Genomic DNA, 15,404 nt, shown 5'->3' with positions numbered 1-15,404 from the left:
AAAAAGAAAAGCTTTTAATAAAAGAAAGGAAAAAGTAAAAGTTGTCTCTGTAATTAAGATGGTAAATGTTACAGGGTCTTTCAGCTTATAGACACTAGAGAGAAGCCTTCCCCCCAGCACAAATACAAATTAAAATCCTCCCAGCAAAATACACATTTGCAAATAAAGAAAACAATCAAAAAGACTAAACCGCCTTTCTACTTGTACTTACTATTTGAACAGAAAATTAGAGAGCCTGTAGGTACCTCTGGTCACTCTCAGAACCCAGAGAGAACAACAGACAAACAAACACAAAACAAAGACTTCCCTCCACCGAGATTTGAAAGTATCTTGTCTTCTGATTGGTCCTCTGGTCAGGTGGTCCAGGTTCACTGCTTGTAAACCAGGTAAAAGACATTAACCCTTAACTATCTGTTTATGACAGCATCAATAGATCTTTAAAAATCTGGTTCACATGGCTTATCTGTTTAAAGTTAAGCATGTGTATATTTGCATGTGTATATTTGCTTGTGCATAAGTTGCATAGGTAAATACAATGCCAGATGTGTGCACAAATCAGATATTTTCAATACGTAAAGAGAGAGATGCTGAATTTGCCACTTGCTTGCAAACATACGCAAATTGTGCGTGTATATTGGATATTTGCATGCATAAGGAGTCAAACAAATGTGTGAGTGCCTAAAAATCTGGTCTTATATTTATAGTACATGTACACATCCTATTTATTCTCTTTCTCAAGATTTCAGCTAGTGTACAAAGTAATAAAGATGATACTCCTGGTGGAATTCTGTGCCACTGTGCAGAATTCATGTCCCTGGCAGATTTTTTTTTCTCTGCAAAAAATACATTGCTAGAGATGCACTGCAGTTACACGTTTTGACCACTAGGGGCTGCTGTAGTACCAGAAGAGTGGGCAGTTGGCTCAGCCAGCCACAAGTAGAGAGGAGAGCGCCCTGCCTATAGGGCCAGGTGAAGAGGCATGAGATATGGGGCGGAGGATGGAAGGAGTAGGTAGGGCACATGGGGCTGCTGGGAGATTACATAGACTGGAGTTCAGAAGCTAGTGGGTTGACAGCATTGAGCTAGGAGCTGAATGGGATTGGAAGTGCAGGGACACATGGGGATGGGGTATCTGAATGGGGATGCAGGAATGGGGGAGGGGAGTGCAGGGATGGATGTGATGAGAAGGGGTAGCTGAATGGGGATGCAAGGACACGGGGTGGAGCAGATGTGCCTGACTGAATGAGGGAGGCTAAGGGGTCAGCCAGGATCTGCATGGGGAGGCTCCTTAACAGTCGCTCCCCACTCACCCCTAAAAAACCTGTTCCATATTTCTCCCACCCGTGCCCAACAGCCTTCCAGGTTCACACCCAGGTTTCCTCCCACCAATTACTTTCCTCTTCCTCAGCTCATCCATTACCCCAACTCACCTAAGCCTTTGCACTGCTTCTGAGGGGTGCAGGAAATATGTTTCTGTATTGTAGTTTAAAATGAATTACTCAGTTCTGTATTAATATGCTAGTAAGGAATCTATTTGTCAAAAATATTCAGGAAGTCTTTTTAGTTGTCTGTATTATTACAGACCTTCTTGCTGACAGGTATTTTGAAATAAATTACCAAAATAATTGAAACTGGTGTGATTATATTGTGTTGTTTTGACAAAACGTATGCAGAACTTTAAAATATTTTGTGCAAAACTTTTTCAATTTTTTGGCACAAAATTCCCCCAGAAGTAAGCTGAGAACTGAAGGGCCAAAATTCTTGCCTTATCTTGTTAGTAAAGTCCATTCAAACTGCTTAGGTTGCAAATATTCATTAGTTTAATATACTTTTTATTAAAGCATTTAGTATTTTTCTTCACAAAACTCTAGTGCATTCATGTATTTTAGAAAAATTAAACTTCAGATTGCTCTCATACAATATATAATACAGTAGTAACAAATTAACCTACAGTAGCTAGCAGATTCTTTAAGTTTGATTGTGGGAAATTTTGGAGGCCCTACTTCCTATAGGGTTGGGTAAGAAGATTTGACTGAATAGTATATTCAGCTGTATATTAAGTAATTACCTGAAATGAAAGCTGTAATTTAAAACTTATCTAAAGAAAATAAGTTTCTGTTCTTCTTCTTGTTTTAGTCCTGAAGCAGGTGTGTGTTAGGCATAATTGTAGCAGCTTTTTAGGAGGCTTACTTAGTTTTGCTAAACTTTTTCTATTCTTCTTCTACTTCGGTTTGAGCTTTATCCTGGACCCTTTAATTCAAGGGAGGTTCAAGAGTTCTGGATAACTTGTGTTTGTATTAGGGAGCAATCTTGCTGTACCTTCCCCGCTGCTTCTCCTCCTGTCTCCCCTTCTGCCCCTTCTCTCCCCTCCACCCCAAAAATATAGGTAGCTTAAAACACTCATGTGCTCCGACATAGAAAAGGAATGCCTCTCTTTTTTAAAAATGTTTGACTGATCTGAAGAAAAAAATTACACAGCCTACACAGTGAATACTGTATATATTTACATTTTCACAGGGATCCTAACAGCTTGAAATATCATCAACTAAAAAGTAGCTTCAGATACTACATCTGTTCCTGAGTTCTAATACTGTTTGTGGTTTTACAAACTCATTTTTTTATTTTAAAAATATTTCATTCCACTCTTGCTGTGTTTGATACCCACACAAACGTTCAGAATGAATGAGTGAATAGACGCTGGACCACGGAAAAAGGATGATAATTCTTGGTGCATGGGGCACTCACCAGGATGTGGGAGACCAGAGTTCAAGTCCCTGCTCCAATGACTACTCAATTACTTATACACAGAGAAACAGCTACAACGGGAGAGATTGAAAGACTCACACCAGAATATCTTATAGCCCAGCAGCTAAGGTTCTCCTCTGCGATCTGGGAGACCCAAGTTAAAATCCCTGTTCCTTATCAGGAACCCAGGCCTTCCATATTCCTGGGTAAGTGCCTTAATCAGTGGATTAAAAGTAATGAGGAGGGCACCACCATTATGGGCATTCTGGTCTGCTCCTTTAGGTGATTGCTTCTCATTCTTCAGTTAATATGCAACTAGAATCAGATGTTTCTTGGCAGCTCAGCAAACTGAATTTTGCAACCAGTTAGGGCATAAGAACATAAACTAAATTCCGCCTTTCCGCCAACATGGATTTTGTGCCTTGGCTTTGATAGGCTGTCGGGAGAAAAAGAAAAATCTAGCCGTTGTACTGGGCTTAAATTTTCTCTAAATGCCCTGTAAAATAAAGTACGTGACTCAAATCTGTGGTATCATACACAAAACCAAACTGATGACTCAAAAAGTATTTTCATATCAACAGACTTGTAGGGTACTTCTTGACAAATCATCAGTTAAGTTTCAATGGCCTTGGGTAGTCAGCTTCACCCTGCATGTCATTAACTTCCAGTAAACATCCAGCTTTTCTGTTGCTTAAATATTAGAGACCTGACAGGGACTTCATTAACTCATATGCCCTTCTTTTTCTTGTGCAGCAGTTCCATATCTATAATATATAGATGACATTTTACCAATTTTAATTAAAAAATACAGAATTAATTTGGGGAATAATGAAATGACAGTATAGTGCTAATATATTAAATAATCCTTTTATGTTAACAGTTGTACATCTGATGGTGTAATTTCCAGAATAAAAAAATCATTTCCCCTACCATTAGTGTAAAACTTTGTTTAGTTGGATGGACTTTCATTATTTTTTATCTGAAACTTGCAATGGGTCTGACATAGGTCTAAAAGATAAATCTGAATGTCTCAGTCATGATTTTGTATTTTGCAAGATATTACCATTGAAACAGAGCTATCACTAGATATCGGTAATTTCTCTCTCTTCAAAAACTGATGTCTAAATACACTTTTATAATTACAATCCTAACAAAGAAGTTGGTATCAGTAGGTAGAGCACATTAGTTAATTTTGACCTCAGCTATATATTAACAAATCTTTGTTACAGACAAAGCTTCTAAACACATAACATACCTGACATAGGACCACAAAAGCAAGGAAATATAATACTAAATATATACCCTCTACTAATACACACACACACACACACACACACACACACACACACACACACACACACACACACACACACACACACCACTTCACTACTACAACTAGCTATACCACAATCTTAATTCTTCTCAATAGGGATGCCATCTTTCTGTCACCATCATCACCACAAAACCCCCTTCCAGCACCAAATTACTAAACTAGACATCCACAACTAATAGTGTTTTGAGGGAAGAGTTTGATAAGATGGGTAGTGGAAAGCTAGCATCCATACGAGTGCAAAGTTAAGGTTGTGGTTCATAGATAAGGACAGATGGGACCACTGTGATCATCTAGTCTTCTGCATAACAAAGGGCGTAGAACTTTCCTGAATTAATTACTGTTTGAACTAGAGCATATATTTTAAAGAAGAATCTAATCTTGATTTTAAAAAATTGCCAGGGATAGTGGAATCCACCAGACAATCTGCTTAATTGTTGCAGTGGTTAATTACACTCCTTATTAGAAATGTTCACCTTATTTCCAGTCTGAACTTGTCTAGCTTCAACTTCCAGCCATTGGATCTTGTAATACCTTTGTCTAAGCTGAAGAGCCCACTACCAATTTCTTGTTCCCTATGTAGATACTCAGCCTGTGATCAAACTATCCCTTAACCTTCTATTTACTAAACTAAATAGACTCAAAGAGCTCAGTTACAATAAGGCATGTTTCCTAATCCGGTAATCATTCTTGTTGCTCTTTGCTGAATCCTCATCACTTTTCTTGAACTATGGACATCAAAACTGGATATAATATTCCAGTAACAGTTGTACCAATGCCAAATACAGAGATATCTCCTTATACCCATAGAGATCCCCCTGTTTCTACATACCAGGATTCCATTAGCCCTTTTGACCACAGTGTCACACTAGGAGCTCACAGTCAGATGATTACCCTCCAGCGTTCCCAAATCATCTTCAGAGTCTCTGCTTCCCAGGAAAGACTCCCTCAGTCCTTTGGTCTATATTCTTTGTTCTTCTTAAATAGATAGTCCCTATTGTATTCTAGAGGATTGCATTAGGACCATATTGTCAGTGAATGTTCATAACTCCTTACATACTATCCTTACATACATTTTGCAATGATTATGATGACCAGTATGTCACAGGTTTTCAGTAGAGACCTTGTATGTAGATGCCAGACCCAAGGAATCCCTGTAGCCTTTATACACCCCATGCGCTCTGCCAGTTGGCACCAAGAGGTCCCTGGGTCACAGTGCTCCAGCTGCTTCGGTTCCTTTCAGCCTAGACTAGCTGATGGGTTAGAACCGAACTGGGGTAAACCCGGATCAGTCCTCAGTGTCTAGCTTAGATAACACTATTAGGTTTTTTTAGTATAGGATTAATTGGTATATAGCCAAGGATAGATTTTAGTCAAAACTTTCTTTGGTTCTGAGATGGTCGATCCAAAGACTAGTAAGACAGGCTTTAAGAGATGTGCTTCCTGCCCATCTGTCTTTCCAGCATCCAGTGCACATACCAGATGCCTTGTCTGTCTAGAAGAGGGGGTACTCTCCTTCAAATGCTCTATATTTATTCCAAGAACGAGAAAGGAGTGGCAGAACACACTACAGGCAATTCTGCTACAGGAGACATTTGCAATGAAGCCTGTTGGATCTGAACTTTTGTATGAATCCAAGACATACCATAGACCAACCTCCGCCTCAAATATATCAGAGGTTAAACTCTTCAGAGACACATGCTTCTTGTCTGCTTCACCTCTGAGCTCAAAGACTGTGGCTCTGTCACAGTTCAGAGCAACTTAACCAGTATTCCCCCTTCCATGGGCCAGCAAGGGCACCCATTCTCAGGCTTCCAATTCCCCAGCCATCTCCTCTATGGGCAGAGACATGCACTTCTCTCCTTCATGATGGGGGTATTTTCAGGCTGTACTGTTCCCGGCCTATGCTTTAAATTCTCCAGTAAAGTCAGATTGTATAACCAGGCCGTACTCTGTTTTCTTCTCAAAGTCCACCAATATGTTACCACACAGCTCTTTCTAACCAAATATATATTCTTAAGGTAAAATCATTACAGAGAAAACAATAAAGAAACTAGAGAGTCCTGTGGCACCTGATGACGTGGGTATTCACTCACGAAAGCTTATGCTCTAATACTTCTGTTAGTCTGTAAGGCGCCACTGGACTCTTTTGTTGCTTTTTACAGATCCAGACTAACACAGCTACCCCTCTGATAATAAAGAAACTACATCATGCAAATAAGCTTACCGTAGATTACCTCCTGATTCGAACTAGGTGAAGAATCCTTCAGACTCCACCAAGGAGTTTTTTGGTGGTTACAAATTCATAACTGCCTTGGTTCAGAACTAGCACACCCATGAATCTGAGAATCACACTTTTCTCCTGTTCAGGGCTCTGGTTTTGTCCTTGTGTTACAGGTGATCAGCAGACAGTGAGCTTCTGCTCAGAGTGCAGTGTCAAATTACACTGCTTGTATGATTGTGGTCAATCACACTGCTTGTATGATTGTAGTAACTTAGTTGCATATGTATTGGCAAAAGTAGTCCTCCTTTTCACTGAAATGTAAAAAATACGACTTTTTAGTCTAATTTTGTTGCAGACACCGTTGAAGTCACTTGCTCCCTAAGTGTTTTAAGCATCCTATGTGTACTATTGTTTTTAATTACATACTGGTATTCGTCCTATGGTGGTCTGTGCAATATGACGCAAACTTAAAAGCAATCATTCAGCTTTCTACTGGTAGTGTATGACATCTATGAATAGCTGCATCTCTTGTTTTTTCCTTTTTTGTCTTCTACCAAACAGTAATTAATGTGTGTACACACATGCTTGCTTCTGGAATTAGAAATATTAATTTAATTTTTATCACGTTATGTAATAGGAGCTTTTACCTTTAAACAAGTATCAGCATTCTTTTTTCATTAATGTATTTTTATAAAAATATTTAAACAGATTTTAATTGATCCTTGTAAATTAAGTAGAATGGGCCAGATATTCAGCTTATGTTAAATGACACAGTATGTATAACTAATACACTTCAGTTAAGGATGTGACCATTAAATTTTACAATTTATTTTAATTTACCTGACATTTTAAAATCATGGTGGAAAACCTGAATTTTCTCCTCTTATTTAAAGAATATCAGTGTAAAGAACTATACGTGCTCTTTGACTGTGGTGTCAACTCACAATATAATCTACGGAGAAATCCTTAGAGATATAGATTTGTTTGTAAAGAAATCTTTGGTCAGATTACATTAAAGTAAATAAAGAGCCTTGGATGTTTGCAACAGTAAGAACATTTAAGAATCTTAGAATCTGTTTACAAAAACTGCAATATTGTCTTGTAACTGAACTTTAATATTTTGAATTGCATTCACTTTTATTCAGCGTATTTCAGAAAATACTTTTTCGCCTGAATTTCTTGTAAACTTAATTTCTCTCAACAGATGGACGACCTCAGTGGGAAGTAGAAGGAAAAATAATTAGGGAAAAGTGTCAAGGGGTGAGAAACTTATTTTTCTTTGTTTCTTCTTCTTTGTTTCTGTTTTTAAGTAAGAAATTGCTGGTCTTTGTCTTGTTTTTCAGGTTAGACTTTTACTGTAAAGTAAATGATTAATAGGACACATGAACAAGTTTTGAAGTTTACTGACTTCATCTGAAGACTTTTTCTAAATTGTCGTAACAATATAAAACAGTTATTAGGTTGCTGCTTCCTAAGAAAACAAAATGGTAAACTTGTTTGAAAAACTAAAAAGAGAAATTTGGAATAACTGTTAAGGTGAGAAGTAATTTTTATTGCATTAGACTCCTGACAATGAGATGAGCGGTATGAAGTTTAGTGTCTGCTACCATGGCATTCATATGCTCTTGAAGATAAATTATTACCTCACATAAGTGTATTTTTAAATAAAAATGTAATATCTAGAATATGCAAAAATGTTTCCCGCGTCACAGGTCTTAAATTATATTTTCTGTTTCTGCTTTACTGTTTAGAAGATGCATGATGCAATAGCTTCATCCAACTAAAAATCCCTGTTTGAGTTAACATTGCAGTCAGCATTCATGCAGTATTCTTTATTTAACAGATGTATTTCATTTACATTTTAAATGTAATGCTATCTTGTTTCAACTTTAATTTAGGCTAACATTGTTCTTGAAGTTCCTCCGTACCATAACAAAACGATTACAGCTGCTGTCCAGGTGCAGTTTTATCTTTGCAATGGGAAGAGGAAAAAAAGCCAGTCTCAACGTTTTACTTATACACCAGGTACACACAGCTACTGCATCTTACTGCAAGCTAGTTAGTGTACACTTTTTTAAAAAAAATTACTAAAATTTAGTGTATTTCATAGATACCAGACAAAATGTGTTCCCTTTGAGTAGATGTGACTAATTTTTTCCAGTTTGTGAATTGCTAATTAAGAATTTGTCTAACTTCATAACAGAAACTTTAATCCAATGTAGTAGTGTGAAATAATATGAATAGGGTTACGAATGTCTATTTTGGCAATTATATTTTTACAACATTATTTAATTCTTTTATTCCTATAGCTTGTTAATTCACATGGAGTGTGATTTCTCAGTGGTCACTTTTTTTCATTATTCTGTTCCGTCTCCAGTTAGTGATACTGTGTAGTGAATTCCAGGAGTACAGTCACAGATAGAGGAATAGATCATCCCCAATTTATACGCTGCCAGTCTCTCTCAATAGTCAAAATACAACTTTGGAGTTCAGATGAGATGGAAGAAAATATACTCCATAGACATCTTTCAGTGTGGAGAGAGCTAGTCTTGAACTTTGTAAGAATGGCATACTCTAGTTGATCTGTCTTAGCAAGAGTGTTATTGGTATTGGGGAAAACTCTATTGCAGATATATAACACTTTATTCTTTTTGGATGGCTTTTCAAGTGGACTTAAAGTTCCTAATAGACTGTAAAGAGCAGTCAGGAGTTCATCAAGAACCAGTGATAACTGTAAATGTAAATTCCCTTCAGCATTGCTTTGTACATGCTGTTTATGTGAAATTGGAGGACTTGACATACACAAGTGTATATCAGAAAACTAATGGATGCTTCTAACAGGCACTGTAGACTGACACCTGAATTATTATTTTATACCAAAAGAGCACCAAAGTAATCATAAGGTGGCTCTTTACTGAAAAAACTACTCTTGAAATATTGGAATGAGTAATGGAACATACCAGCTTAAAATGTGTCCAAAATAAAAAGGAAGTGAAGTTATAACTGAAGCTACATTACGGCAACCCTTAACACCCACTTGAAGGGTTTCCTGTTTTCATTTTAACATGCATGCTATAAGCCAGTAATTGATTGGTACAGGTGTTGGCAGGAAAAAGCTGTTGTGCTTATAAGTAACAGCCCCTGATTATCAGTTACCCATGGCCTTTGGCTTAAAAAAAAAAAGCAAGGGGACTCAAATTATTGAAGAATGCGTCAACCTACAATTCTGTGGCTGTTTTAAAAAGAACCCAGGAGCTGAAAGGAAATATGAAATAAGTCCGTGTAGGCATGGTAATAAGCATCTTGGGGAGGGGGAGAATCATTCTAGGTGTTGTATTAAAAAGATAATTATTGCCTCCACGTAGCCATACTTATGGGTGCATAGGCATGCCTCATTATTGGTGTAACTTTGGAAAGTTTTGATTGCTACAATAGCATGCATGCACTGCTGTAGCACTTCACATTTTTCAGTGCAAACCAAAGTGGGTTTTGGGGGTGGGAAATTGGATTCACCTAACATTGTTTCGCTTAAAGTCACATTTTTCAGGAACATAACTACAATGTTAAGCAAGGAGTTACTGTACATAGTTTGAATCTTCCCAAACTAGGGATAAATGCTTCTTTGCACATCCCCAGACTATAGCCACAGGTGGGCCTAGGATAGGCCATGACCCCACCCAGTTAGCATCCAAGCCCACCTGAATATGAGCCTGCTTGAGCCCCTTTTAACTCCTGTAACAGCAGTAGCTGTGGTAGATGGCTGTAAGACCCTGGCAAAGACATGAGAGCCACCTCCTCCCTCCCATTGTCTGTTCCAGATCAGTCAGTAACTGCTTCCCCCGCCCAGTAGAGAGGCTGGGGCACACTACTAGAGAGAATATGGCTGCCCTGCGGAGACCTATATGGCTTCCTGACAGTCCCCACACATGGGGAGCTGTGCAGCTGAGGCAGCAGGTGTTAAGAGTAGGACAGAGAAGAACAGGGGCTGCTGCTTCTGTGATATTGGGAACAGCACATTACATAGCAGGTGATGGGGGACTGGATAGCAGGCATAGGAAATGGGGCTCAGCCAAGCTTTCTGGTCATTGCCTGTTCCCCATAATTGGGGCCCATCCAAATGTCCATTCCTAGCTACTCCTCTGCCACATTCCCCTATACAGACTGTCAGACTGGATAGGGGAGGTAAATGGGAAACTGTCCTTATTACCTGTGAATTTGCTGTCTTATACATTCCATGTTTCATATTCTGGAATACCCAGAAATGGTTTACTTCAGAACTGAAGTAGTTGGATCTCGCCTCTGGTTTCCAAGGTTAAAAGGGAAAATACATGTTTGCATAAGAAATATCAGTATATTTCTGAAGGCTCTGTTACAAGATTTGTTTGTTAATATTTGGTGGCATTAATGTATTTAGTTAGTTAGTATTTTCCAGCTTTGCAATATGTCATTATGGTGTATAATTGACAGTATAATTGGTTCTACCGTAGGGGATCTTATGGCATAGTTAAATCACACCCTTAGCCAACATAGCTGTGCTGGCAAAACTTTTACTTTTTAGATCTGCGGAGGTATAATTTGGAGCCTCTGGTAATAGTTTCATAACTCTTTCCCCTGTATGTGGGGGTTGGTGCTGAACTACTTGTCAGAATCTTGTCAGTGAAGCTCACTGGTTGGCCCCTAGTGTCCTTTATGAACTCAGATCTACTGAGCTTAGGTCCCTGACCAATAATAGTACAGTAACACCCCACCTTCCCTCAAGCCAATACAAAGCATAGGGCAGTAGTTCAGAAGATGGAGACACTGGGGGTTACTGATGAGGAAAGAGGGAGCTGAAGGAAAACACTGAGTAGATAAGAAAAAGGGAAAATGTTTCAGGCATAGAGGCCAGCCAGCATGACAAGAAGCACAAATTCAAGAATGGAAGAGAAAAATTGAGTGAGACAAAAAGAATGGTAAGGGGTGGGGAAAACAAGTCGAGTATATAAGAAACCCAACAGTAGTGGCATAGCATTTACACATACGTGCTATGTACTGAGTCGCATTATAGTGAAATAGAATTGTAAGGTATAATTTTGATTTTTATTCATTTTTCTAGTTTTAATGAAACAAGAGCACAGAGATGAAATGGATTTGACTGCTGTTCCATCTTTGTCGTTGCCTCATACTGGCAGTGTTCAGGGCCTGCACTCCATCCGAACTCAGCTGTCTTCAGCAGATCCAGGGCACTCGCACGATAGTTTACTGTCTACATCACCCAGGAGCCTTGTGTGCCCAGTTCAGCAACCGTATACATCCATGGTGACATCAGCAGTATCCCATCTGTCTCACATACAAGGTAGAAACATCAGTCCAGGTGATGAGTGTCATGTTTTGCCTCCTGTGGTTCACCAGTCTTTCCAAGTAACATCAACACCTCCTGTGAGGCCTTCCTACCAGCCTATGCAATCTAATGTTATGTACAATGGGCAACCTGGTCTTCCCATGAACTCTGCCTCCAGCCAAGGATTTGACGCTATTTCATTTCAACAAGATGCAGCTGTACCTCATTTGATAAATCTTAGCTGCCCACCTCTGCCACCAATGCAGTACCATTCTTCGAATCCTGGCTCAGTGACAATTTCATGTACAGTAGGGCATCCTTTGGCACATCCAGCTCATTCAGGACAGTCATCACCTCATCTGCAGTCAATGGGATACCGCTGTCCAAATAGTGGGCAGGGTTCTGTCTCTTCTGCAATGAGTCAACCCCTTGGGCAACCTTCCCCTCAGTTGCCGCAAGTCACGTACCATTCTGCAAACCCAGGGTCTGCTTCATCACCATCCCCAACAGCTTCTCATCCTTTGGTCCATTCTCCACTGTCAGGGCCAGCTTCTCCTCAGCTGCAACCTATGCCGTACCAGTCTCCTAGCTCAGGACCTGCCTCATCCCCTCCCCCAACAGTTGTAAGTCACTCAGGACAACACTCCCCTCAAGAACATAGTCCTGGATTGGGAAGTCTTCATGCAGCTTCATCTTTAGTACATCACAGTGTATGCGAATCATCTCCATTTTCATCAGACGGGATAGCTGTTAACGTTAAGCCAGAACCTGAAGATCAAGAGTTGAATTTTCAAACAATTGGATTGCAAGACATCACGCTAGATGATGGTAAGTGGATATAATTTTGATGGCTGGGATTTTGTAAGATACTAGTGACATTGGAGCAGTAATGTAAGCAACATATTTTCAGAAGAACAGTCTCTCTTTTACAGTCATAGCTTCCATCCACAAACTTGTAGTCACATTTTTGTCCCCGCCAGTGCCTGTTGTATACGTACTGCACATTAGGTATAATTCCTGTAATTAGAGGTAGTAAGTGCTCTTCTTTTGATTTTCACCTACAATTGGTTTTTCGAGCACAAAATCCCTTCTAAAAATTTACCCTTTACCATTCAGGAACATTATACATTCATCCTTCTACATGAGGAATTAGTTTTAAAACACTTCTATTTGTAACTTGTTGATGTGATGCTACTGTGTCCTTTTGTTATTTGGAGTTACTTAAACGTAATTTGGAGCCTTTGACTAATATCTTGAAATTCAAACTGCGGAAGAATACAATTCTAACCCTTAGTGATGTCAACGCTTTATTCGTCCACCATTTGCAATAGGCTAGATGCTGAGAGAAATCAAACTTAAGAGGCCTGTTTAGGTTCATTTGCTAAGCATGTGACAGTCGTTTAGTGTGACACGGACTAGGTAAAAATGCCCCAGTTTAGATGGACAAACCTAATGCCCAGACCAGTTCTGTTTGAAACTAAAATGTTATCTAAATTTCAGGACTACCTTGAAATCTGATAAGCATTTGAGCATGGGCCGGAGCCCAGGTTCTGGGTCTCTGTAATATGGGGAAGGTCCCGTAGCCTGGGCTCCAGCCTGAACCCAAATGTCTACACTGCAGTTTTATAGCCCTCCATCCCAGCCAAGTCAGCTGACAGAGGCCAGTTGTGGATGTTTTACTGCAATGTAGAAATACCCTCAAAGGCTAGAAGCTTTTTTAAATGAAAGCTTAAATTCTACAAAAGTTGATCAGTAAACCCACCACTTGCCATGGGACATTCAGTACACACCAGCTGGCAAGGGGTGCATGGATTTGACAAGCCTAGCAGTAGAACCTAGTTAATCTAATAATTAATCCAGACAAAAATTGTGCGCTCCACATCTCAAAGATTTAATAGAATGTAATGGTGAAGTCTGCCTTAATTACTTTTTATAAACTATAAATAGTGCATGAAGGTGATACTTATCTAGTACTAATAATAACTGCCCAATTATCTAACCATCTTAATTCATCAGCTAATAATTTTCAAGAATTGTTAGGTTGCAAGCTGCCTCCAAGTAATTCATCAAAATCAGTGAGTCTGCTACATATCGTTTTTTGGTATTTGTGTAACTTCAGTTTTTAAAAAACATTAAAGTACTAAAATTATGGTTATGTAATTTCCTATTGCCTAGAAAACAGTTCTCTAACAGATTGCTCTTAGAGAGACACTAGATTCTTAAAATTTCTTTTAAAAAAATTAGTACTAGTGAAAGGTACGAGGAACTAGATCCACAATTTGCCTCTTGAACAGCAAAAGTCCAACATTTAGACACTATTGACATTCTCAAAACTCCTGCTCAGTTTCTGTCTAACCCTGTAGATAGCTCCGTTTCCATTGGTAGGTTTGAGCAAAGCTACCTATGTCCTGATGCTATTCCACCGCAAACAGCAACAGTGACTTTTTTGTGAATCTACTAATTTGCCATTATATTTCAAACTCAATTTTTCAGGTTGTTTCTGTTCCATAAAGCATGACATGTTTTGCACTAAAATCTTCTGTGCTGTTTCAGTTGAAGAAAACAGAATTTTAACTTGCCATGAAGTTGAACCTTGGTGAAAACAAGGGCTTCTGACATGGCTTGTGAAAAAGTTCAGTTCAGAAATATGCAACTGTTAGAAAAATTGCATGGTGCATCTGTCTGACACAAGCATGCATCAAGTTCAGTCTTTGAAATACGCAGTTAGTGAAAGCAGTCGCTGGAATTAACATAATAAAGAACTTTCCAAGAGTACAACTGACCTCATCTCCAGACACCAAGAAGTCTTGGTTCAAGGTAACACATGGAATGAAATCAACAAGTTGAAAAAGCATTGTTTTTGGTAAAAGGGATCTATGCCTGATTCCTGCTCTCCAGTTTGTATCTGAAGCTGGCTCAGCTCTTAAGGTGGTTGTTCTTGAAGGCCTAGATTGCAGAAGCCATTTGCAAGTAATGTAGTCAACCAGTAAGAATATCTTCCTTATCCTTTGCCAGAAGTCAGATGTCTGATTTATATGTGGTGACAAAACTTGACTTTTTTGAACTTTCTTCTATGGCAAATTCACCCTGTTGTTAAATTCTATGTTCTAGCAAATGGAAGAATCTCCATTTAGCTGTCCCACTATGGGGGGCTGCTTTAAGCATAATTGACTAAGCATGTCTGCAAAATGTTACATTTAGCCCTGGGACTCTGTCACTTAGAAGAGCACTGCTTTCCTTGGGGCTTGTCTGTGCCAGCATAGTTAAAACAGAAAAACTCCTCAAGTGTAGATACAGTTACACAGCTATAAATGTACTTATACAGATATGGTTATTCTGGTCAGGGGTATAATAAATTATACTGCTAAAAGGCACCTGTAGAACTGCATCCATGCATGGCCTTTTACTGATAGCTAAGTTGGCAAAAAATCACACCCCTGAACTACATAGTTATATTGGAAAATGTCCACTGTAGACCAGCCCTAAGTGTGAGAGATGCTCCAGAATACAGCAATTTGTGATATATTGGAACATTTCTAAACGTCTCAAGAAGCCTTGTGATATTCTCCATTCCAAGCAGTTGAAGGGGTTGAGGATCTCTGATCTGATGGCAGAGGCCCAGGAAATTGGGAGTCATCTCCCCAAGGTGGGATTATGATTATTTAGCATACATCACAGGCCTAGTGTCACAATCTAGGGCTGCTTGTGCTCTGTTTGGTCATGCTGTGTGGTCTAAAATGCTTGCCTGTGATCAGTTCAGAAGGATGTCCTCTAAAACTGATTGA

The 15,404-nt window shown here is 39.1% G+C and overlaps 1 protein-coding gene across 2 annotated transcripts in view; it reads left to right on the top strand.

The window, feature by feature from the left end:
• Positions 1 to 15,404, top strand: part of NFATC3 (nuclear factor of activated T cells 3) — a 162,373-nt gene that overhangs the window by 122,807 nt on the left and 24,162 nt on the right. For both annotated transcript variants that reach the window (XM_030582229.1, XM_030582230.1), the window contains exons 7-9: positions 7,504 to 7,559; positions 8,198 to 8,324; positions 11,395 to 12,447. In XM_030582229.1, the coding sequence (XP_030438089.1) occupies positions 7,504 to 7,559; positions 8,198 to 8,324; positions 11,395 to 12,447 (1,236 nt within the window). The remainder of the gene's footprint in view (positions 1 to 7,503; positions 7,560 to 8,197; positions 8,325 to 11,394; positions 12,448 to 15,404) is intronic.

The sequence above is a fragment of the Gopherus evgoodei genome, chromosome 12, assembly GCF_007399415.2.
Source record: "Gopherus evgoodei ecotype Sinaloan lineage chromosome 12, rGopEvg1_v1.p, whole genome shotgun sequence".
NCBI classification, from domain to species: domain Eukaryota; kingdom Metazoa; phylum Chordata; order Testudines; family Testudinidae; genus Gopherus; species Gopherus evgoodei.
Note: the sequence above shows the minus strand (reverse complement) of the source record. Positions and strands in the feature narration are given on the sequence as shown.